The sequence below is a fragment of the Zeus faber genome (assembly GCF_960531495.2).
Source record: "Zeus faber genome assembly, chromosome: 14".
NCBI classification, from domain to species: Eukaryota; Metazoa; Chordata; class Actinopteri; order Zeiformes; family Zeidae; genus Zeus; species Zeus faber.
Window position 1 is genome coordinate 31,088,709 of NC_137200.1, and position 22,013 is coordinate 31,110,721.

Consider the following 22,013-nt stretch of genomic DNA (forward strand, 5'->3'; position numbering starts at 1 on the left):
TATTCTGTATATTTGGATTTTTGTTTTTTATTGGGCTATCTCGGTTTTCTTTTGCTGCATATTTCCAGCCGAGACCTTTGATTCAAGGTATTCATTCATTTCATACCTAAAAATGCATATAATTTTAAAGTAACTTAGTAAAGAAGTTCATAATAATTGGGGCGTGGCCTGGATCAGGTGTCATCAACGGGTCATGGAAGTTTTTTTTTCTCCACACAAACTGAAAATTCACCAGAAAATAAGAAAAAAAGAATAAGAATGAAGAAACTCCATCAATATCATTGTTTGGTTTTTTTTAATTAGAAATGAATCACATTCCATCCCAAATGGTATTTGTACCTTCTCTCCAATGTGCCATGCATACAAAGTCAAAACAAAATGAAAGTGTCTCGCTTGAGTGACCAATATATTAAAATTCATATTTGTAAGGGGTTGATATGAAAGACTTTTTTTCTGCATTATGTGCAATTGAATATTCACAGATATGTACAATCCAATCTGAGTCAGCCTTAAATAAAGTAAGCATCCTCACCAAACACAAAAAAGGTAAAAAGTAAAAATATAGAAAAGCTGAAATTAAACAATATATTTCTCTTTTTTTTGTTTAAATACAATTAAAGACTTTACCCCGACGAGAAGAGAAACTTATGAGCGCTTGGTTTGTTGTTTTTTTTACCGTATTTAGGCACATGATCGACAGGCAAGGCGTTGCTGAGGGGAAGACAGCGAGGTGGAGGCGACTCCTCCTCCACCTCGCTCTCCGTCACGCTGCCGTTGCCAGTGTAAACATTAACGCCGCCAGACGACGATCCCACGGCTTTTAGAGGAAACCACAGAGAGAAAGGGACATGATCCGTGGCTTCACCAAGTCTGGTTCTTTGGTATAAAACCTCCCTCCTGCGGCCCCAAGCCCATCCCAGCGATGGCCCCAAGCCCATCCCAGCGATGGCCCCAAGCCCATCCCAGCGATGGCCCCAAGCCAATCCCAGCGATGGCCCCAAGCCCGCTTCTTCACAACGGCTTTCAAACCAAAAACCCGACAATTAAAACTATGATCTCAAATAAAAGTCAAATCAAAGTGTGATTCCTTGAAGGAGTGACACGGCGTGACACGGAGTGAGCTCCTCCTCTTCCTCCTCCGTCCGTGGGGGGGAGGTTTCCCGGCGTCACTTTGTTTCGTTCCTTTGTTTTGTTTCGTGAGCTTAAAACAACGTTAAAGGAAGATGAAATGAGAGATGAAGTCGTCAGAGGCCAGAGGTGTCCCGCTCAGCTGGGTGCCTGTCTGTGGGGGGAACTCACCGCCAGCGAAGTGTCCGTGGAGCCGTCTCACCTCCACCCTAACCGCTGTGGGGGGGGGTGTTTACATTCACTTTGCATGGGCCTGGGCACCAACAGCGGAATGAGAACCGGGATGGCAAGGAGAGCTGGAGGTGACGGCACTAACTGCACGCTACAAGGTGCTTCACACCACTTGTGTTTTCTTTCCATGTCCTCGGCACCGTGACTTCATCACGTATGAAGAAAAACAAAACGAGTCAAACAGGAGCGAAGGGTCTTTCCAGGAGCTCCACCGTTGATGTGGTGGAGGCTCAGGACAAGCTCCGTCAAAAAACATCATCCACTGTGGCTCTTCCCAAGAACAGGAGGAGGAGAAGGGAGGGGGAGAAGGTAGGAGGAGGGTGGAGAAGGGAGGAGGAGAAGAGTGGAGAAGAAGGGTGGAGATCGCTAGTAGGCCAGAGCCCTCTCCCGTGGTGACTGATCACACTGTCCTGCCTGGTATTTTTAGGGCGCTGTGCGTCCGCTGAGGTGGAACAAGGAGGCGACACGAGCTGCTTCACCCTGATGGATGCTTTACCCGGGGAAGACATTTTTTTGGGATCTGACACACAAAACTAAAAAGTAGGAGTGTACTTCACCTTGAAAGGGGAATATTTGTCACACTTTGTTGGCCTGACATCAGACAGAACGGTCAACACGTTTTACTCCGTTTCCATCTTCAGCCTGACTTTGCCTCCACCCTGACACTTCCGTGCGGGGGGAGTGGAGGGGGGGGGTTCAATCAGCAGCGACGACGTTTGCGCCTGAATCCAACGCGGCTTCAAGGCCACGCTGATGCGTTGCCATGACAACATCCTGGTTTTACCGATGTGAAAAGTTAAAAAAAGTAAAGCAGGGTGCTGTTGGGATATCAAAGTCATTTGTACTTTGAATCCACCGACACCAGCCTGGACGGCAGCCTCCATCTGCTCGGTCGCCATCGTTGTCGTGACGACTCGCTGGTTGCGGGCGGAGCACAGCGTGACAACGGTGCTGCTCCGCATGTGGCGCTGATTGGCTCATCATCACTCCCCCCGTGGCGCTCGTTGGGTCGATGGTTGTTTCAACAGAGAAACGTGTTTCATGTCATGACGGCAGAGCAGGAGAACCTGGTGGAGCGGGTGGAGCGGGCGGAGTCACCGCTTCATCCAACCCAACAAAGCTTCCTCGAGTCAAAAGAGTCAAAAACAAAACAGCAAGAAAACCCCGCCCCCGAAAAAAAAGAAAGACGTCTGATGCCTCATCCAGGCTGCGAACTATGCCCACGTGGAGGACTCCACTCAGGCAAAGAAAGGAAAGAGGAGAAGGAAGCAGTGATGGGAGGTGGAGAGAGGGAAGCTGCGGAGGAGGCACCACCCTCCTCTTGTTCAGCGGCAGCAGAAGCAGAGCAGCTTGGTGGACTTGTTGGGGTAGTTGATGGCCAGGCTGATGGCCGCGATGTTCTTCAGAGCCTGGAGAGCCAAAGAAACAGAGTCAATCGCTTAGAAAATAAACAGAAGTGAAGCGGTGAAGAAAGGTGGAGGTAGAGAAGGAGGCAGAACGGGTGGATGAGAGAATGGAGCAGGATGAGAAGGAGAAAACTGGAGAAGGGGGAGGGAGGAGAAGGACACCACAGCCCCATTTCATCTTTCCCAGACCCCCCCCTTTTCCCCACGGACACCCAACCTGCACCCCCCCTCCTCCCCCTCCACCCTCCTCACCCTCCTCCTCCTCCACCCTCCCTCCCCCTCCCTCGGGCACATGACAGCAGTTGCAGTGCAGTGTGGGACAGCACCGGTATCAATAGTAATGGGGTGTAATTACCAAATACATTAGTCCTGAGTGCAGCCCACACACGCTCCAAACAAGGCTGAGGGTGGAGGGTGGAGGGTGGAGGGTGAGGGATGTGGGGGGTTTGTTAGACTTTGAGCGACTGGATGATTCACCGGTAGAGAGATACTGAGAGCAGGAGAGACCCCCGGCCTCCAATCTGACTCACACCAGACTCTCGATGGCTCACTCCAACCCCAACAGGATTGGGTGGAGAAATCCGCGTGGGGGGTGGAGCTAATTTAAAACCAGCCCCGCTCGCTCACGGCAGATAGAACCGCTCCGAGCTGGAATACAACGGTCACACGGGAGGAGTTGGGGTCAAAAGCTCGGCTGATCACTAGCAAGGGAGGCCGTAGCCTAGCGGCGGCAGAACAAACACGGGTGAAAAATAGGGAGATCTCACCAGGGCGGTGTGGCCGAGGAGCTGCTCGTCGGTCGTCATGGCGAGCAGGTATTCCTGGAGGATGCCCTGAGACTACAACACACAGGAGAGCACAGCTGGTCAGAAGAAAAAGTACAAATACAATTACAACTAATCTGGGGAACTCACCCCTGGACATCCTCCTGGTTTCATCTCTTTTACTGCTGTAGCAGTTACAGCAAGAGCTCAACACATTTTCACTGCTCTTGCTACTGTACTGTATAATACTGTAAGTCTACTTACTCACTTTTTAACTGTTTACATAGATAGTGTACTGTACACATGCCTGAATTTCCCTCCGGGGTTTAATAAGAGTTATCTTATCTGGTCATGTGTCATCATTGTTTTTTAGTTTTTTTCTATTGTGTTGTTTTGTCAATCCCTTCTAGTCAATCTCGCGACCAAAGTAGATCTCTTGTCATTCCACCAGTCACCTAAAGCCTAAAGGGGTTCCCAACCTTTTTATTATCACAGACCAGACCACAGTGCACAAAATGTTCACGGACCGGGAGGGATGATGAAATTACTTAATTGAGTCTGGGATCGGGGGTGGCTGTACGCCTGTTGCTCATCAGAGCAATCAAGCAGCACAGGTTAAATCACCCATCCAGAAAAACACGGGGCCCTTGTCAAGACATGTTTCCATCTGCTCCGGGCTTGTTCCAGCTTTCTCACTCTCACCCAAACGGGCACGTTTCAACACCATCCCCTGTGTTTCTGTGTCGGAGAGCCCTAAAAAAAAGCCCCTCAGATGGCATGTTGCAGATGGAACTGCGACAGATGGAGATCCGGGAGGTGTTTTTTGATGCTTTGATGCTTAAAGATTGGCTTTATCTCCGTCTTGAATGCTATGGCATACGAAAACCCAGTGTTGTATGCCCAGCGTGCTGACAGCACAGTTTGAAAAAAAAAACAATAATCATTATGCATTCCTCAGTTCAGTTGCCCGGGAAATTCACCAGCAATGGCCCTCGCAGGCCAGATCCTGGAAAAGGGAACTCCCAAGACCGTCTCATGCAAGGTTATGTAAGACGCTCACTCGGTTACACAGTGCTTTCGGAAAGTTTTCAGACCCCTTCGTTTTTTCCACATTTTGTTATGTTACAGCCGTATTCTAAAATGGATTAAATTACTTTTTTTCCTCATCAATCAACACACAATGTCCCACAACGACAAACCAAAAACAGGTTCAGAATTTTTTCAAATGTATTAAAAATAAAAAAAAACTGAAATATCACATATATATAAATATTGAGACACTTGCTATGACACTCACAATTGGGCTCAGGAGCATTCTGTTTCTATTGATCATCCATGAGATTTCTACAACTTGACTGAAGTGCACCTATGGTAAATTTAATTGATTGGGCAAGATTTGGAAAGGCATACAACTGCCTATATAAAGGTCCCACAGTGTCACAGCAAATACCAAGCCATGAGATCGAAAGAAATGTCCGTAGACCTGTGAGACAAGATTGTGTCGAGGGATCTCGGGAAGGATATTAATAAAGATTCTGCAGCACCGAAGGTCCCCAAGGACACAGTGGCCTGCATCATTCTTAAATGGAAGAAGTTTGGAACCACCAACACTCTTCCTAGATCTGGCAGCCTGGCCAAGCTGAGCAATCAAGTACAAAGGGTCTTGGTCAGGGAGGTGACCAAGAACCGTATGGTGACTCTGACCGAGATCCAGAGTTCTTTTGTGTAGATGGGAGAACCCATAAGGACAATCATCTGTGGAGCACCCCACCAATCAGGCTTTTTTGTGGTAGTGTGTCCAAACGGAAGCCACTCCTCAGTAAAAGGCACATGACAGCCACTTGGAGTTTGCCAAAAGGCATGCAAAGGACTCTCAGACCATGAGAAACAAGATTCTCTGGTCAGACGAAACCAAAATTTTAGTCATTGGCCCGAATGCCAAGCAGCGTGATTGGAGGAAACAAGGCACCGCAAATCACTTTTTGCCAATACCATCCCTCGAGTGAAGCATGGTGGTGCCAGCACAACGATCCTGAGCACAGCGCCACAAAAACACAGGGGTGGCTTCGGGACCATTCTGTATCCCTGAGTGGCCCAGCCAGAGCCCAGACTTGAACCCGATTGAACTTCTCTGGAGGCCTGAAAATGTCAATTCAAGTCTATTTATATATCTCTTAATCACAATACAGTCTCAAAGGGCTTCACAAACCCACATTTCACATAGAAATTAACGGTATCCCCTTGTCTGAACCTTCATCCAGGCAAGTAAAATGGTTGTGCACTGATGCTCCCAATCCAACCTGACAAAGCTTGAGAGGATCTGCAGAGAAGAATTTAAGAAACTCCCCAAATACAGGTGTGCCAAGCTTGTAGCCTAATTTCAGAGAAGACTGGAGGCTGTCATCACTGCCAAAGGTGCTTCAATAAAGTACTGAGTAAAGGGTCTGAATACTTATGTAAATGTGATATTTCAGTTTTTAATTTTTTTATTTATTAGTAAACAGTTCTAAAAACCTATTTTGCTTTCTCGTTGTGGGGTATTGTGTGTAGATTGATGAGGAAAAAATAAGAATAAGGCTGTTACAGCCTTTAGAATAAGGCTGTAACATAAGAAAATGTGAAGGGGTCTGAAAACTTTCCGAATGCACTGTAAATGAAGCCTGGTTTCCTGAGTGCTTTCCATCACCATCACAGTGTCACATCAAAACTATGGAAGGTCAAGAAGAAGTTACACAAAAGAAATGTAAACAGATCCCAGAGAGCTCCACGGAGGAGACGTACATCAGGTTACATTAGTGCACGGGAGCCTGGGGATGGAGATAAGGCCCGATACAAGCCGAGCGCTCAGCGACCAGTCAATTGGAGATTTAAACGTGACGAAGACACAGTCCAGAGCGGTGTTCCGCCATCCATCCCGCAGCACACCGAATGTTTACGCCAGGGTGGGGGCTGGGGAGGGGACATCCTTGGCGATTTGTACACGAGTAGCGCTTGAGATCCGATCTGACACTCAGATGGGATCTCACTCAAAGACTAAATATAGTTTCCACTTCCTGGGATGGAAGGTTTGTTCCGTCTCAAAGGACGCAGCCTCGGATGCACTTGGGCCCCAAAGACACAGCTCTAGAGCGGCCTGGAAACGAAAGCTGGACAGCATCAAGCCCTAAGCAAGGCCCGTCACTAACTTGCACATAGTTTCAAAAAAATATTTTTAAATGCTTAAATTTGCTGGGGGAAATGACTCCTCTGCATTTATACCATCCTAGTATTTTAGTTATGTGAGGATAATATTTGTGGACTTAAGCCCCGCATTGAACACTGTTATCCCCCACAAACTGGTCAGCAAGCTTGACAACCTGGGCCTTGGTTCTTTACTGTGCTGCTAGATCACTGACTTCCTCATAGACCGACCACAGCAAGTCAGAATTGGTATCCACACCTCCTCCACCGTCATCCTAAACACAGGAACCCCACAGAGCCCTATACTTTCATCCACGACTGTACCCCCATCCACACCTCCAACTCCATATTTAAATGTACAGACAACACCACAATAGTTGGGCTGATTTCAGATAATGAGGAGACGGCCTACAGGCTTGAGGTGGAACATCTAGCTGATTGGTGTAAGGACAACAACATGATCCTTAACACCACTAAGACTAAGGGGATGGTTGTTGACTTCAGGAGAAAAAGGGCGAGAGTCCACCTCCCTCTCTGCATACATGGAGAAGCACTGGAAAGCGTGGAAAACCTAGAGTTCCTTGGAGTAGATTTGTCAAAATAGCTGACATGGACCTCCGATGCCTTTAAATATCATTCATTTATTCTTATATAGGAGCGGTGGGCCGCAACTTAGCGGCGTCTAGGGACCAACTCCTCAAGATCTCTACAGATCCGTTGCTCAGAGGCATCGGCAGGAGTGTCTTACCCCGACATGGGAGAGAACATGCAGACTTCACACAGAAAGGGCCCAGTCGGGTTTGAACCCACAACCTCCTTACTGTGGGGCAAGTGTGAACCATTGAGCCACCAGTGGTTGCCAAGTTGGCAAACATGCATCCCCTGTTGGTTGCCAAGACTGACAAAATGGTTGTTGAATTTTTATAATTTCATGTTTGAATAATAATGATCTTATATAATTTCAATCCATATGTCAATTGAATCCCTCGGATCATAATTTTTGACAAAGTGTGAACTCAATGTGGCAGGAAAACCCATTTTTCGTGGTCGAAGTTTCGAAACATACACCATATACACACACCACACATTTAATTTTTAACATATGAAAAGTGGTTGACAACAAGGGCTCAATCAATCTGGTTGCCCGGGGTAACTGGGTAATCATTATTGCCGGGATCTTCTCAGCCTTGTCAAATGCACTCGTTCTGTTCAAGAGTCCTAATAAGGCAAAGCGGGACTTGGCCCATGGAGCCGCTCGGCGCAGGTTGCAGCAGCAGTATCAACAAAGGAACTAGAATGTGTGTCTGCCATCCAGCTCATAAGTCAACATGCAGCTTAGTCTACACTCATCCAAAGTTTTTGGCAGCGGCGTGTTAATGGCCGTGATGCTTTCTCGACGTCAGCCTCGACCTGGTCTCAGGTGTTAGAGAAAATGAAAAGTCAACACTGAACCTGTACACTCAACCAATCAGATTGACTCTTGAGTTTTGAAAATTGACTTTTATAATCTGGGTTAGGGTTAAATCCAGTGTTCTGTTACATCGGCGCACAGGTTATGACAAGTACTTTTACATTCAATACTTTAAGTATCATTAAATGCAATCACTATTTTTTTTACTTAAGGAGATGTCTATGTGGAACTTACATTTGTGTCAGTGTATTTCTTCTTTTACTGAAGTAAAAGGTCAGAGTACTTCTCCCACTGCTGACAGCAAAAGTTGACAGGACAGTGCAAGTCAAATAAAAACAGATGCTATAAACAGAGGGCAACAGGGAGCAGCACTCATGCAGCTGACTATGTAAACTTGTCGGCCTGATATGGGCGAGCGGCAGGCCCGCTAAAATGTGTGAGTGACATAAGTATATGTAAGTGTAGCCAGTGAAGCCGGGATCAGGTTCACGATGCGTCCGTTCACGTAACCTAGTCCCATTGGGTTTCCACATTCGACACAAGCTTCAGACAACGCTTCCCATTTTCAAACTTTACATAATTGTGTGGCGGCACGGTGGCTCAGTGTCTAGCACTGTTGCCTCACAGCAAGAAGGCTCTGGGCTAGATCGTGGCCCTCCCAGGTCCCTTCTGTGAGGAGTTTGCATGTTCTCCCTGTGTTTGTGTGGGTTTCCTCCGGGTGTTCCGGTTTCCTCCCCCCATCAAAAGACATGTATGTTTCAGGGTTAATACTCTTGTTGGTGCTCCTGACAAAGGCACTGGCAAAAGAGCTGGAGTTGGTCCCCAGGCGCTGCCCCGCGGCTGCCCACTGCTCCCTGGTATAGGATGAGTCAAATGCAGAGGACAAATTTAGTTGTATCCCTGTACTGTATTGTGACAATATGACAACTTCTTTTGGAGAGTTGTATTGGAATAAGAGTTTGAGGATGGAATTCTGGGGGAAAGAAAATGTGTCAGAATTCCACCTTTGTTTAAACTGCTGTGCACATGCAAGGTTGGAGGCTGTGGGAGCGGAGGGAAATATGTCAGTACGGAGGGTTGGAAGCATCATTCCATTTCAATCCCTCCATCTCTCTGAAGGGCCTTGTGCATAGTGCTGGAGATGACTTCACATTACCTAACCCCCTTCCTCTGCTCTGCCAAACACCTTCCATGCTTAGTGCTGCTACTGCCCCCTGGTGCCCTAACTCCAGTCGAGCCTCCCTCCAGCACTGAGCATGTGACAGCACCAAGCGAGCCGAGTCGAACACAGCGCACATCAGTCCAGGAGGCCATGCTGAAACCCTGGGTCCGCCGCTGCCATTTGACTTGCAGATTGGCGGGTCCAGGTACAGAAGGCCACACGGTGGTGGGGTTACATGCACATACTCCTTTAGAAGTCTGCAGTATAACTAAGCCCTAGAATTCATAGGCAACTTGAGAACCTGAGAATGCCACATAAATCAGGAGAAAAATCATCCAGGTTATAGGAATTCTAAGGCTAAAATAAATGAACACACACACACACACACACACACACACACACACACACACACACACACACACACACACACACACACACACACACACACACACACACACACACACACACACACACACACACACACACACACATACACACAAAGTACCAGAGTAAGCATATGGCTGATCAGATGGCAGGGAAGAACTTTGGCCCTGAGCCCTGCAGGGAAAGAGGTGCAGGCTATAGGGAAAAGGGCACCCTCGAGTGTGTGTGTGTGTGTTGTGTGTGTGTGTGTGTGTGTGTGTGTGTGTGTGTGTGTGTGTGTGTGTGTGTCTGTGAGAGAGACTCACGGTCGCCCTCGACTCTGCGATGAAGAAGAGCTCGGTGAGTGCTCGGTGGAGCGGCAGCAGCACAGTGATGCTGGTGGGATCTTCGCTCAAGCTGTTCTCCATGGACATGAAGAGCTGCCACAGCGGCCTCAGCAGAGTCAGCACACAGGACCTGCAGCACCCAGGGAGGACAAATAAAGAGTTTGAGAGCGAGACAGACAATCACACACCTTACTTACTTACACTACTTAGTTACCACAATATTTATTACCAGAAGAATACCAAGGAGGTGATTTTTTTTAAGTCAACCAAATTAATCCACTAGCAAGGGCACCAGGTTGTAGTGCAGTCAGCTATGACAAAGTGTCAAAGTCTCCAACTATACAAATCCCCATTCCATCATCTCCATGGCAAGTATTGGGATATTAGGCTTATGTTAGGACTTGCAAACCAAAATCCTCCCTGCAAGCCTTATTTGTGGAGTTTCAGCACAGGGGCATAAGTGAGAATGGTTGTGGTATGCCATTTTAGAAGCATGTCTCACCAAAATAACAGAGGAGGATAGCGTGGCACAATGAGGTGTGTGTGTGTGTGTGTGTGTGTGTGTGTGTGTGTGTGTGTGTGTGTGTGTGTGTGTGTGTGTGAGAAAGATGAAGATGAGGAGAATGATGTGCAGGAAGGGGTGGAGCCTTACGTGTGTGACTGACACTGCAGGAGGCGGAGCAACAAGTGGACGGCTTTGAGACGCTGGCTTCCTGTCTGACGACAGGCCACAGCGACTTGCCACTCCCAGATGTCAGCCAATGGCAGGTGACCAAGCACCTGGTCGTCAGCCAACATTTGCTTCAGAATCTCAAAACCTGATTGAAAAGAAATCCAGGAGTGCAGTGACAGAGCTTAGCTTAACTTGAGGATTTCTTTTGATGGCTTTACCTCTATAGTCAGAAGCCCAAGTCAGATTCAGCAATGACTGCAGCTCAGATTCAGAGACAGCTTGGAGACTGAGGATGCCCAAATCCCAGGCAGCCCAGACTCCGAGGCAGCTCTGAGTCAAGGTGTTTACTGTGGTTTGGTTATCTTCCTGCCAGTGGCTGTTATGGCCTGTGGTCTGCATGCTATCGCAGTATGCGTCTATGCAAACGTACCCGTCTGGAAGCGTCCTCTGTGGCCCCCTGTGACTGTGAACTTGTAGCCCCACTCCGTGTTGCTCATGTCGGCCACAAACCTGTAGTGCAGGGTGTCACCTGACAGAAAGGCACATAGAGGTCACATGTCGGTAAACACACCTGAGACAACTAAGACAACAAGGGGATGCATTTCTCTCCTCACCGGGGATCTCAAAGTCAGACCACTTCTGAGGGGAGCCGCTGAAGTTGTGAAGGTCCTGCAGGAAGTCGCTGCTGCTGGACATGATGAGCTCGTCGCAGCCCTCCTCGGTGTGGCAGCGGGAATCAAACTTTACCGACAGGTAGATGGCCCCCGGGATGTGAACCTTGTCCTACACAGAGACACAGCACTTGTCTTCAAGCTGGAATCTGCATGTGTGGCGTAATAACTTGAACAGACAAGACAAGCGGGTCATCGTCATCTCAGAGCACAGATTTAAAGTCAGATCTAATGCAGCGACGTATTGGAAGGGGTGAAGATGATGGACTCTCAATTTGATACAAATGGCCACAGACCCATTTCATACGATTTTGTCTCTGGGATGTCCCTCTGTCACTTTCTTTATTGTCAGAAGTGATTTAGTCCAAACTTCCATCCCTGTCTAGACTATAGTTCAGGAGACGGGGGAACTATGATCTTTACAGTCATCGTTGTACATTCTGGAATGGCGCGAATGTCCTGGAAATGGAATAATGGTGAAGTTTAACACACTATCGTTTTTCTGGGGACCCACTGGAACCCTCTGAAGGCTCCCTGGGGGTCGCCTCGAATGAATATCACTTCCTACCTCAAAGGTGGTGTTGTTGTCATACGGGTGTTTGGACTCTCTGATTTGCACGGCCATGCCTGGCTCCTCCATGAACTGGCAGGCAGTGAGAGACAAACTTCCCAGCATGCTCTGGCTGCAGCCCTTCAGAACCTGCTGGAGAATCTGGTGTACGACAGACGCCAGGATGGAAAGTCACTCTCTGTACATTCAAAGCATATAAGTCAGGATAATACAGTATGTATGTCAGGGGTTCCCAAACGTTTTCATGCCAAGTCACCCTTGGCAATAGACTATATCTAGTGATAATAGTTTTGCTGTGGACTGCCTGGAGAGCCCTGTTGGGAACCCTTGCTGTATTGCTGTACATGTTATAGCGAATCTGTTCTTTAAAGCCTTGCTCACCCTCTCCCAGAGCGCCCTCTCCTCCAGCTGCATCAGCATGTCCAGGATGTAGGCCATGTGGGAGGAGCCGCTGAGCTCCAGCGCCTCCTCGCTCAGTGCTGTCCCAGCCGGCCAGTCGGCCAGCAGGGAGGCCAGAACGTGGCGGGCGTACAGCGTGGCGATGGCCTGGTTCACCTTCACCAGGTACTGACGCACCGCCCTGTTGCTGCGCACATCCAGCTCTTTGTGCAGCAGCACCGAGCTCTTGGTGCGCCGCTGCTTGGCGTAGCTGAGCTGGAAGTCGCTCTCCGAGCTTGAGATGAGCTTCTGGGCGACCAGGTTGATCTCCTCTGTGGCCTTCTCAACGTGGCTGGGCTTCGACTGGAAGAGAAAAGAGGGGGAAGGAGGAACAACGTATTTATATTCTGTAACCTCCCACCACTGGCAGCACTAACAGTTTTACACACAATTATTATATGGGAGCCTTTATACAACCCACCACACAAGACACCACGATCATGTCTGTGTCCACCGCCTTGGTGCTCTTCTCCTCGAAGCGCGGCTGCCTGCTCGGGTGCCACTTTTGGGCCAGATTGCGGATTGTCTCGTCCGTTTTGATCACATCTCCATCAAATCTGAAATATAAATATGACCATGTTATGATTGACTGTATCTGTACGGTACAAAGAGAGAGGGAGGGAAAAAAGGGCTCATTTGGTGTTGAGGTTAATGCTGACCTTTTCTGAACCTCCAGGAAGAAGGAGTCCGTCCTCTTCATCTGAAGCTCATACATGGCTCGCAAGATGTGAAGTGGGGCATTTAAGGCATCATGGGTAATCTGCATCAAACACAACGTATAGAGGCCCTGTTTACACCTGGCATTAACGTGTGTCTTCAGTGATCCTATCACAAGTGGATAGCTCCAAGTACAGGTGTGAACGCATCCAAGATGCATTGAGAAGAACACATTCGGAGGTGGTCTGGGCCGCATATTAGGGGTGTCACGATTTCAATTTAAAATCGGAAAATCGATAGAAATAAGCGTTTGATTTCGAACTTCGAAAGCCTCAGCAGGTTTGCGATTCTCCCCGTATTTTTGTGGGTAATATTGTCCAACACGATGGCCATATTAGGACGGTCAAGATCCGGCAGTAAACAAATTCACTGTGCGCTGGGGGATGTGGGCCCTTCCGCTGTGTCGACTGTGGCTCGTCCGGCTCTAACCGACTTTCATGAAATTTGGTTCGCCGTTAGGGAGCTACGGTCGGCTCCGCGGAGGGGTCCACTCCCTCGACGCACACTGCACCCGCCCACCAGCGGATCTCAACCACTCCAATATGACGCACAGAAGCATGAGGTGACAGTTGACCACTTAGCTTAGCTGATAACTTTCACGTTTCATGTCGCGGACAAGACACAGGTAGTAATTTGCCTTATACTACCAGTGTTCCCCTCTGGCAAAAGGTAAAGTCTAAAGTCTAGTTTTGATAAAGCTCTTAACTGTTTAGGTGTGTTGTTTAAAGATTCTCATATCTTTGTTATTATTTACAATTGTTATTAATCAAATAAAAGTTACTTATTGGGAAACAAGTGTTTTTCTTTAAGAATCAAGACAATAAAAAAAATGCAAGTAATAACGTAATGAACGCATAGAACGTAATGTAACCTACTGGAAAGACTCAGTTTGGTTTAAGCGAGGGGTGGCGCCTTGGTAAAGCATGCAGGAGGCAGGACATGACGCAAAAAGTACGCTGCGGAAATTACAGTTATGAGTTATGAGTTTTTTCATTGATATTCTTTTTTAAATTATCACAAACAGCTCCTCTGGGTAATGTCTAGATAAGTTCGGGGTTGCAGTGCATAATAAAATATAAAAATAGTCTGTCATTAATGTCCTTCATTGAATCGTCATCGACCAAAGTCTAAAACAGGGCCTTAGACACACTCAATGTGTCTAAATGTGTTGCTTTGGATAAAGCAACTTTTATTGACAGCATCACAATCACAATATTTTTTGGTGGAACACCTCAATATATTTTGGGGAAGACTATTGGATTAGGGCTGGGTAAAACTTAAACAAAATAAAATCAATACTCTTTATTAAAAATCAATTATATATTTTCAATTCCTCAATAGTATTTCAAACTGTAATATTGATACTTCTTTTGGACCTTTGTTGGGAAGCAACCATTTTCAGCTTAAATTAAATATGGTCACAATTAATTAACTGCAGCAGACTGAATTTGTTCCATGAAATATATTTGTTATGCATGCCAGATGATACAGAAAAGTTGGTAACAATTCCAATTATGTGAAACATTTCATCAATAGTAGATTGAATGGGATCTTGACTTTCTGTATCAAAATCAAATCGAATCATGAGTTCCTGCCAAATACCCAGCCCTAATGTGCATATTGTGACCAGCAGATAGAGGCACTTATCAGAGCAGCAGAAGTTGCATTACTTTACTGGGATGGAGCCTTAAAGACAACATATGACCATATCACTATATTGATACTATGTCAATATATCACTCAGCAATAACAGCCCCGCCCTCCTCATAGCAAAGCTCTTCAAACCTGGAAGCAGATCTTGGTCTCCTCGTCAAGGCCCTCCAGCGGGTCGGGGCGGCTGGGGTCCGGGTCCTCGGCGCAGCAGCTGGAGTGGTCGGAATCGTGCTCCTTGTCCTGCTCCCGCTCATCCCGTTCTGGGTCCTGGGCCATGGAGTGGATCTCCCTCTTGGAGCAGTACAACATGATGGACAGAATCTCCAAGTCCCTCAGCAGCCAGAGCTTGCTGAAGCCTGTCCCCTTGCTGCACTTCCTCACCAGCAGCTGGGTCAGACCACACCGCTGGATGGCCTCCTGCGCCTGCTCCACACCGTGCTTCTGCACACAGCGGTGTGATCAAACCAGTTTAATAAGTGATCTTCTATTCTGTTTCATTTGTTTATCTTTTGCCTATCTATGGCATTACTGTTTGAGTGCATAAGTATAGTACAACGGGGCAATTTCTGAAGAACGTGGTTGCAATTTGCCCCGTCGTAACAAAAATGTATGAAAAAAAGAAAATATATATATATATAAAAGTAAATTTAAAGTTTTGATAAAAACATAAAAAGCAACTTTTTTTTTTTATAATTACTATAGCAAGATAAAATAACCATTGAAATTAATAAAAATAATAAAGCTAAATGGGCAAAATGAAAGCAAAGGGAGCAGCAACCTTTAGTGTGTTGTAGAGGCCCTTGAGGGCCAGAGAGAGCACCCAGGTGGCCTCGACAGCGTCTGGGGAGCTGCAGTCCTGGCTGCTCTGCAGGAGGTGGCTGATGATGGAGATGAAGCTGCTGAGATAGCGGCTGAGCAGGGCCTTCTGGGGCGGCTGGCACTCCGCACTCCAGTCCTGGGGTTGGATCAGCTGGTAGTCCTTCACTGTGAAAGGGGAAGAAGTGCATGCAGTCGTGAGGAGTAGTCGTAGTGATGATGAAACAGTATTTCCGTATGTTCTATATGGGTGGGTTGTCATATTATAGGATAATTATCCCTCAACGAGAAAATGATTAAAACTTGGCAAACAAAAGCTGGTGCAGCATCTGTGTGGGGACCTGGGAGAAGTGCACTTTTTAAAAATCCTTTTTTTCTATCACGGTGGAGCGCCGCCGGTGGAACGGTGGCGCAGTGCGTTGCACTGCAGCCTCACAGCAAGAACATCCTGGGTTCCATTCCCACCTGGGGCGCTGTTGGCACTGTGCTCCGGTGGGTTATCTCCCAAACAGGAGCCTTTCTGTCTGGAGTTTGCATGTTCTCCCCGTGCTCACATGGGGTTTCCTCCACCTCACGTCAGTAAGGACCCCCACCCAAAACATGCACACATCATCATCATCATCTGACCAGCGATGGACACTTGGTACCAGGTCCCCGGGCGTCGACGAACGCTGCCCACTGCTCCTGGCTGCCTCCCCGGAGGAAGGACAATGCAGGATGGAAGAAATGCAGAGGCCTCATTTCACTGGCCACCGTCCAAAAAGCATGTGTTGTAGTGTGATGTGTCATGTGACAAATAAAGATTCTTCTTCTTCTTCTCTTAAAAATATAAAAATAAAATCACGGCCAACCTGTCTTCCTCTTGCGTGTCTTGACGTCGACCACCGCCGCGTGGTTCTTCTCCGTGAAGTGCTTCAGCAGGATCATGTGGTGCCGCTCGTTGGCGTTGTCGATGAACACCGACTGCGTTCCCATGCAGAGAACCTGCGAAAATGGAGGAAAGGACACAGTCAAGGAAGAAGATGGTGTTTGGTGGGGGATTCTACAAGACAGCTGGTGGATAGTCTACCTCTGGGAAGCCCACCAGCACCAGCAGGGTGAACAAGTTGGTGCGCTTGAGGGTGTGGGGCAGCTGCTGGACGCAGTGGTCTGTGAAGGCGGCGATGACGGCGCTCCACTGGGGAGAGGCGTTCAGACTGCGCAGGATGTCTGCCACTGAGCATGCCCAGTCCAGGCCGATTCGACTGCAGACACGGGAAGAGGGAAAGGAAGATGTTTTTAACCGGACCGTGGTGTCAAGGTTTGTAATTTAACATTAAAAAAAAAAAAAAGTCACTCAGGGCAGATAAAGAGATCATTCAATTTGTATGAACACAGAACATGAAGATTATTCCTCTTACATGAGATACTTTAATGAACTGAATGTCTGTTTGGAGATGACATAAATCTCACCTGTAGAGTTCAGCTAGTGTAACCATGCACTTTGTACAAATTGAACTTTTTTCCCCCTTTTTTTTTTTTTACATAAAAAAACCATCATGCTATTTTTCAAGATGTTGGTTCTCATGGTATTTTTCTTTAAAACTCATTTGATCATTAAAGGGGACCTATTATGAAAAACTATATTGGGACTACTAACACACAAACTGTGAAATAAGACGCCAAAGTCTGTTTTGTTTGGGATCCTTATTTCAGAAAACATGTGATTCAACAAGCCGTTCAGATTTGCCTCTCCCGCCTACGTCCAGTGGTGGGTCATTACAATGAGACATCACCCCCATCTAAGAAACTCCACCCAAACCACCTTTATGAAGCTGCGCCAATTCTTCCGCGCATGCGACGGACCCGCTAACATTATGTCGGAGCCAAGCATGGGAACTGCTCTGTTGTTGGCGGCACAGACCAGCCAATAACACCAACTGTCCATGACAAAGACACAGAAATATAAGTCACTAATATAAATAATAGTGCTGTGTGTTTCTTTTGCCATTTACTGTGGCACTAGCTAACACTAATAGCTGAAGGACACCTGTTAACCCCCCAGTTTCGCCGGGATTCTCCAGTATTTATTTGTGATTTTAAAGTGAGCGAGAGGTTGGTAACCGGTGTATTATTTATATGAGAATGTATTTTGTGGGTAATATGATAAGATATTAGACTTGTGGGGCTCAGAAAGTAAAAGTCCATCCCAGTGTTGTAGAGTCAGTAATTTGGATTTACTAATTAGCACAAACTAGAGGTACAAATAATAATAATCATACATGCATAAACATCCATCTGAAAGTGCTTTTCCTCGAGGCAGCAATACGTGGGGTTCAGTTTAGTCGTGTTAGATACGTATTACAGTTCTCCCGATTCTGTGCAATGTAGCACGAGTTACAATTTTTCGATTTTTACGACCACTCAGAGAGAAACGGTGGATTTATATATCATTGGTTCATGTTACAAAGTGACTGTGTTATTTATATAACGCCAATCTTCTTCAATTATCGGTGAATTTGTAAAGTTTTATCAATATTTCCTGATCCAAATGTAGATGATTATGAATCAAACTTGAACACGTATAAAAACGTTCTTATTGTTGTTTGGGAAAAGAACTAGGAAACGTTTTGCTTCATTGGTTTCATCTCCAGTAACACTGCAGGGTTGTTCCTTCTGCTGGTGATGTCATCAGAGTGCTGCTCTAATACTTCCTGGTCGTTTCTCAATACCAAGTACGCGAAGTCCGGACTTGCAGACTTGGTAGTTCAGACTTGGCAAGTTCAAATCGGGAGTACAGACTCCCGGGGCCATTACCATTACCACCGCTTGGTGCGAAATGCATTCTGGGATACTTGTCTGTCCCAAGTCCACACAAGTCACCACCGATGCATCCTCGATAAAATGGGCGGAGCAAGTCCACATCCTGGCATTTGGACTGGACTTGACTTGATGCGTACTTTGAATTGGAACAGTACTTGGGCTGCGACTCATGACGTTTCACAAGTACAGACAAGAACACAGATTGCGAAAGGGCCAGGGTTGTTGCCTTCCGCTGGTGATGTCATCAAAGTGCTGCTCTAATACTTCCTGTAACGCTGCAGGGTTGTTGCCTTCTGCTGGTGATGTCATCAGAGTGCTGCTCTAATACTTCCTGTACAATATCAACTGGTGGAGACATGTGTCCATAAACATACCCTGTTGTTGTTGTTGTTGATATTTTCATCTTCTCAACTTAAATCTGCATTTTCAATCTTATGCACATCGTTTCATGATTGTTGTTTGTGGTTTTTGTATCTTCTTCAATTTTGGAAAGGGGATTATTCGTTCATTGTTCAATTATACATCCTTATACCACTTATGTATTCAATGCTGTTTTTATTTTATCTGTATGAACATATTGATATCTATGATGACGTTTGTAAGTTACCGTTCTCTTCAATTTGACACTAATCATAAGGTCATTATCATCAGATCTTGGAAGTACTTTTGGTACATTGGTGATATTTGAAGGTACACCTTTTGGTAAAGCCAGTATTTTCATGAAAGGAATGTTCCTCGCAATTAAGTCCTGTTCCACCAAGTTTAAGTCTTTTATTTCTGGTGGAACAGGATCTAAAGTCAAATTGTTCACAGTACTTTCCTCTGAAACTTTAGCTGGAATCTTTTTTCTGCGACATGTAAAACAAATCCATAATTGTCATAAAAAAATGTTGTGCATTTGTTTAAATATGTTTCTGTTATACAATTAATAGAGATTGAAACAATTATTTTTCCTTTTTTAAGATATTGTTTTTTTTGACTTCTAATGACTTGATGTTGAAAAAGTTGTCGATGGTAAACTGCACATACATATTCTGGAACAGTACTATCTTTTTTCTAAATTGTTCTCTAATGAACATAACGCACACACACACACACACACACACACACACACACACACACACACACACACACACACACACACACACACACACACACACACACACACACACACACACACACACACACACACACACACACACACACACCAATTATTGGCTCGTGTTTATTAATTGCATAATAATTCTTCTTTGTTTTTTCCTACATGCCCAGTATTGTTCATTATATACACATTTGTCCATATGTATTTTCTTCCATTTTCTCCATTTGTTTATATTTCAGTCCTCTTTTTTGTAATTCTGTTCAGTATTGTAGTTAACAACAGAGTAACATATTTTATGTGTTTTACTTTATTTGTATCATGTTTAAAATTGTTTTTGTTTTTCGATCTTTTCTTTCTATTTCATACCTATGGTATTTGGCATGTTGTAGAATTGTATAATCTACAATTGGAAAATTCAGATTAATGGATGACTTGTCTATATTGTAATGCAGACAACATTTATGGAACATTAACATTAATTGGCATTATAATTATTATGAAAGAACTTGTCAATACTCAACACTTTCTGTCTTTTCATTTAAGTTTGCTACATTTAGCTGTAGGAAACTGTATTTACATGAAGTTTCTTTAAAACAATGGTTTATTTTTGACTTCAAACCAAACCTTGTCATCGTTATAATTTACCTTGTTGTGTGTAAGTACATGTGCATTCTCAAGTGACAGCAGGTGACCTTTGGTCTCATGCGTGTCAATGATGAGGTATTGACCCAGGTTTAAGTATTTATGGAGGTTTACAAAGGCAGTCGAACTTGCGTAATTTGAGTGGTAACTTCTTTCCTTGGATCACATTTTCAATAAGTTACATTACCATGAAATACGAAAAACGTGGTATTTCTGTGAGTAATAACCAGATCACGGCTTCTATTTTTCCCGACGCCTTGCTGGATCTTAAACCCATCACTTGGAGTGGACCTGACATGGTCACCAGTTTTGGGGACTAATGTTTTTTCGTATTTTTTCATGAAGCTGGCAAAGTAATGGGGACCAAAGAGATAAATATCAACAAAATTCAGCGAATTTTTCCCAAACAATTACAATACGGGATCCAACCTTCTGGGTTGACAACAACAACAACAACAACAATAATGAGCAAACAAGCAAAACACAATGCATTAACAAAAAAATCAAGTACCAACAGAAGGAACTAGTGACAGAAAATAGCTGGCTCAGTGAACGGATGACTCAAAAACATGGCGGTACTTTACGAACCTCTATTCAGATTAAGTAAAATAGATCTCGACTTGCAGTTATTAATATTCAAACCTGCTAAATAAACAGAAATGTAGGACCTCTGGACCTTCTTTCCCCTGAATGAGATCTCACCTGTCCAGGCAGACAGCCCCCAGGCTGAAGAGCAGCTGGGTTGTCTTCCAGCCCTGGGTCTCTGCGCCGGCCCTCTCTCCGTGGCTCAGCAGCTCGTACTTGTTGGCCAGGGCTTCGGTGACGGCACCGTCGGCCTCGACGGGGGGGATCCTGAGCAGTAGCTGACCAAGCAGCCCCAGGGTCAGATGGTAGGTCTCGTTAAGGCAGCCCGCGTTCGAGACCACCACCCGGAAGAGCTGGGGCAGGATGGAGCTAAGGCTGGTCAGTGACAGGGTAGAGCCCTAATGGGAAGAAGAGACGGGTCACATTGAAAGACAATGTCCTTATCGTTTAGGGGTATGAGCTTTTATACACAAATTATCACTATATTTATAGGCCTCGTCACATACAGTAAATGTTTCTTTTGAGTTAGAAATTACACACACACACACACACACACACACACACACACACACACACACACACACACACACACACACACACACACACACACACACACACACACACACACACACACACACACACACACACACACACACACACGTGTTTTTTATCCACGGAAAAATCTGAGAATTTAAACGGTGTAAGTGCAGTTTGCCGTGTTCTGAAACTGGAGCATAGAGGGAGAGAGGGGCAGAGACTCTCTCCCTCTCTGCTCAGAGCTGTCAAGTTACCACTGTTGATCAGGTCTCATTTCCCCTCTACAATCCCATACAGAGACTGAGGGGCAGGAATTTAAAAAAAAAAAAAGCTCCGGTTCCAGGAATTTTACCGCTCTGGTTCAACGGAGCAGCACAGTGGAGTCGCTATGCGCACATTGCAGGTTCATGAACCGAGGTTCATGAGGAGTTCCTCATGAAAGGAAAGAAACGCACCTGATAAAAATGACACCATGGGGTCCATGGGGCAAAGAGGCAGGTGCTCGGGTCTCCCCGTTGCTTTCGGTTGCTATAGGACTTGATTTAATAAAAACTGGATGTTTTTGTGTAAATACTTTACTTGTAAATAATAAATGCTGCACTTCTGGAACGGGGAGACCGCATTTGTCAAATTACATTACATTCTATGTGCGCGGGTTCTTGCTCAATTTTGTGCTGAGGCACACAGACGCTAGGGTCAGAATTTGGCGCCAACAGCATGAGTCCATGGCCCCACCTGCCTTAAGTCAACTGTCTCGGCTGGTGGCAGTGGTGTCATGGTGTGGGGAATGTTTTCTTGGCGCACTTTGGGCCCA

The 22,013-nt window shown here is 45.9% G+C and overlaps 1 protein-coding gene across 1 annotated transcript in view; it reads right to left on the reverse strand.

The window, feature by feature from the left end:
* Positions 1-622: 622 nt before the first annotated feature.
* The window catches only part of zzef1 (zinc finger, ZZ-type with EF hand domain 1), a 48,038-nt gene continuing 26,647 nt past the window's right edge, over positions 623-22,013 (reverse strand). Inside the window, exons 40-54 of the mRNA XM_080013855.1 lie at positions 20,780-21,060; positions 16,601-16,775; positions 16,383-16,515; positions 15,494-15,699; positions 14,848-15,156; positions 13,005-13,105; positions 12,767-12,902; positions 12,289-12,648; positions 11,905-12,048; positions 11,280-11,448; positions 11,096-11,194; positions 10,645-10,810; positions 9,972-10,122; positions 3,533-3,604; positions 623-2,768 (exon numbers count right to left, since the gene is read on the reverse strand). Coding sequence (XP_079869981.1) covers positions 2,685-2,768; positions 3,533-3,604; positions 9,972-10,122; positions 10,645-10,810; positions 11,096-11,194; positions 11,280-11,448; positions 11,905-12,048; positions 12,289-12,648; positions 12,767-12,902; positions 13,005-13,105; positions 14,848-15,156; positions 15,494-15,699; positions 16,383-16,515; positions 16,601-16,775; positions 20,780-21,060 — 2,586 coding nt within the window. The 3' untranslated portion in view covers positions 623-2,684. The remainder of the gene's footprint in view (positions 2,769-3,532; positions 3,605-9,971; positions 10,123-10,644; positions 10,811-11,095; positions 11,195-11,279; positions 11,449-11,904; positions 12,049-12,288; positions 12,649-12,766; positions 12,903-13,004; positions 13,106-14,847; positions 15,157-15,493; positions 15,700-16,382; positions 16,516-16,600; positions 16,776-20,779; positions 21,061-22,013) is intronic.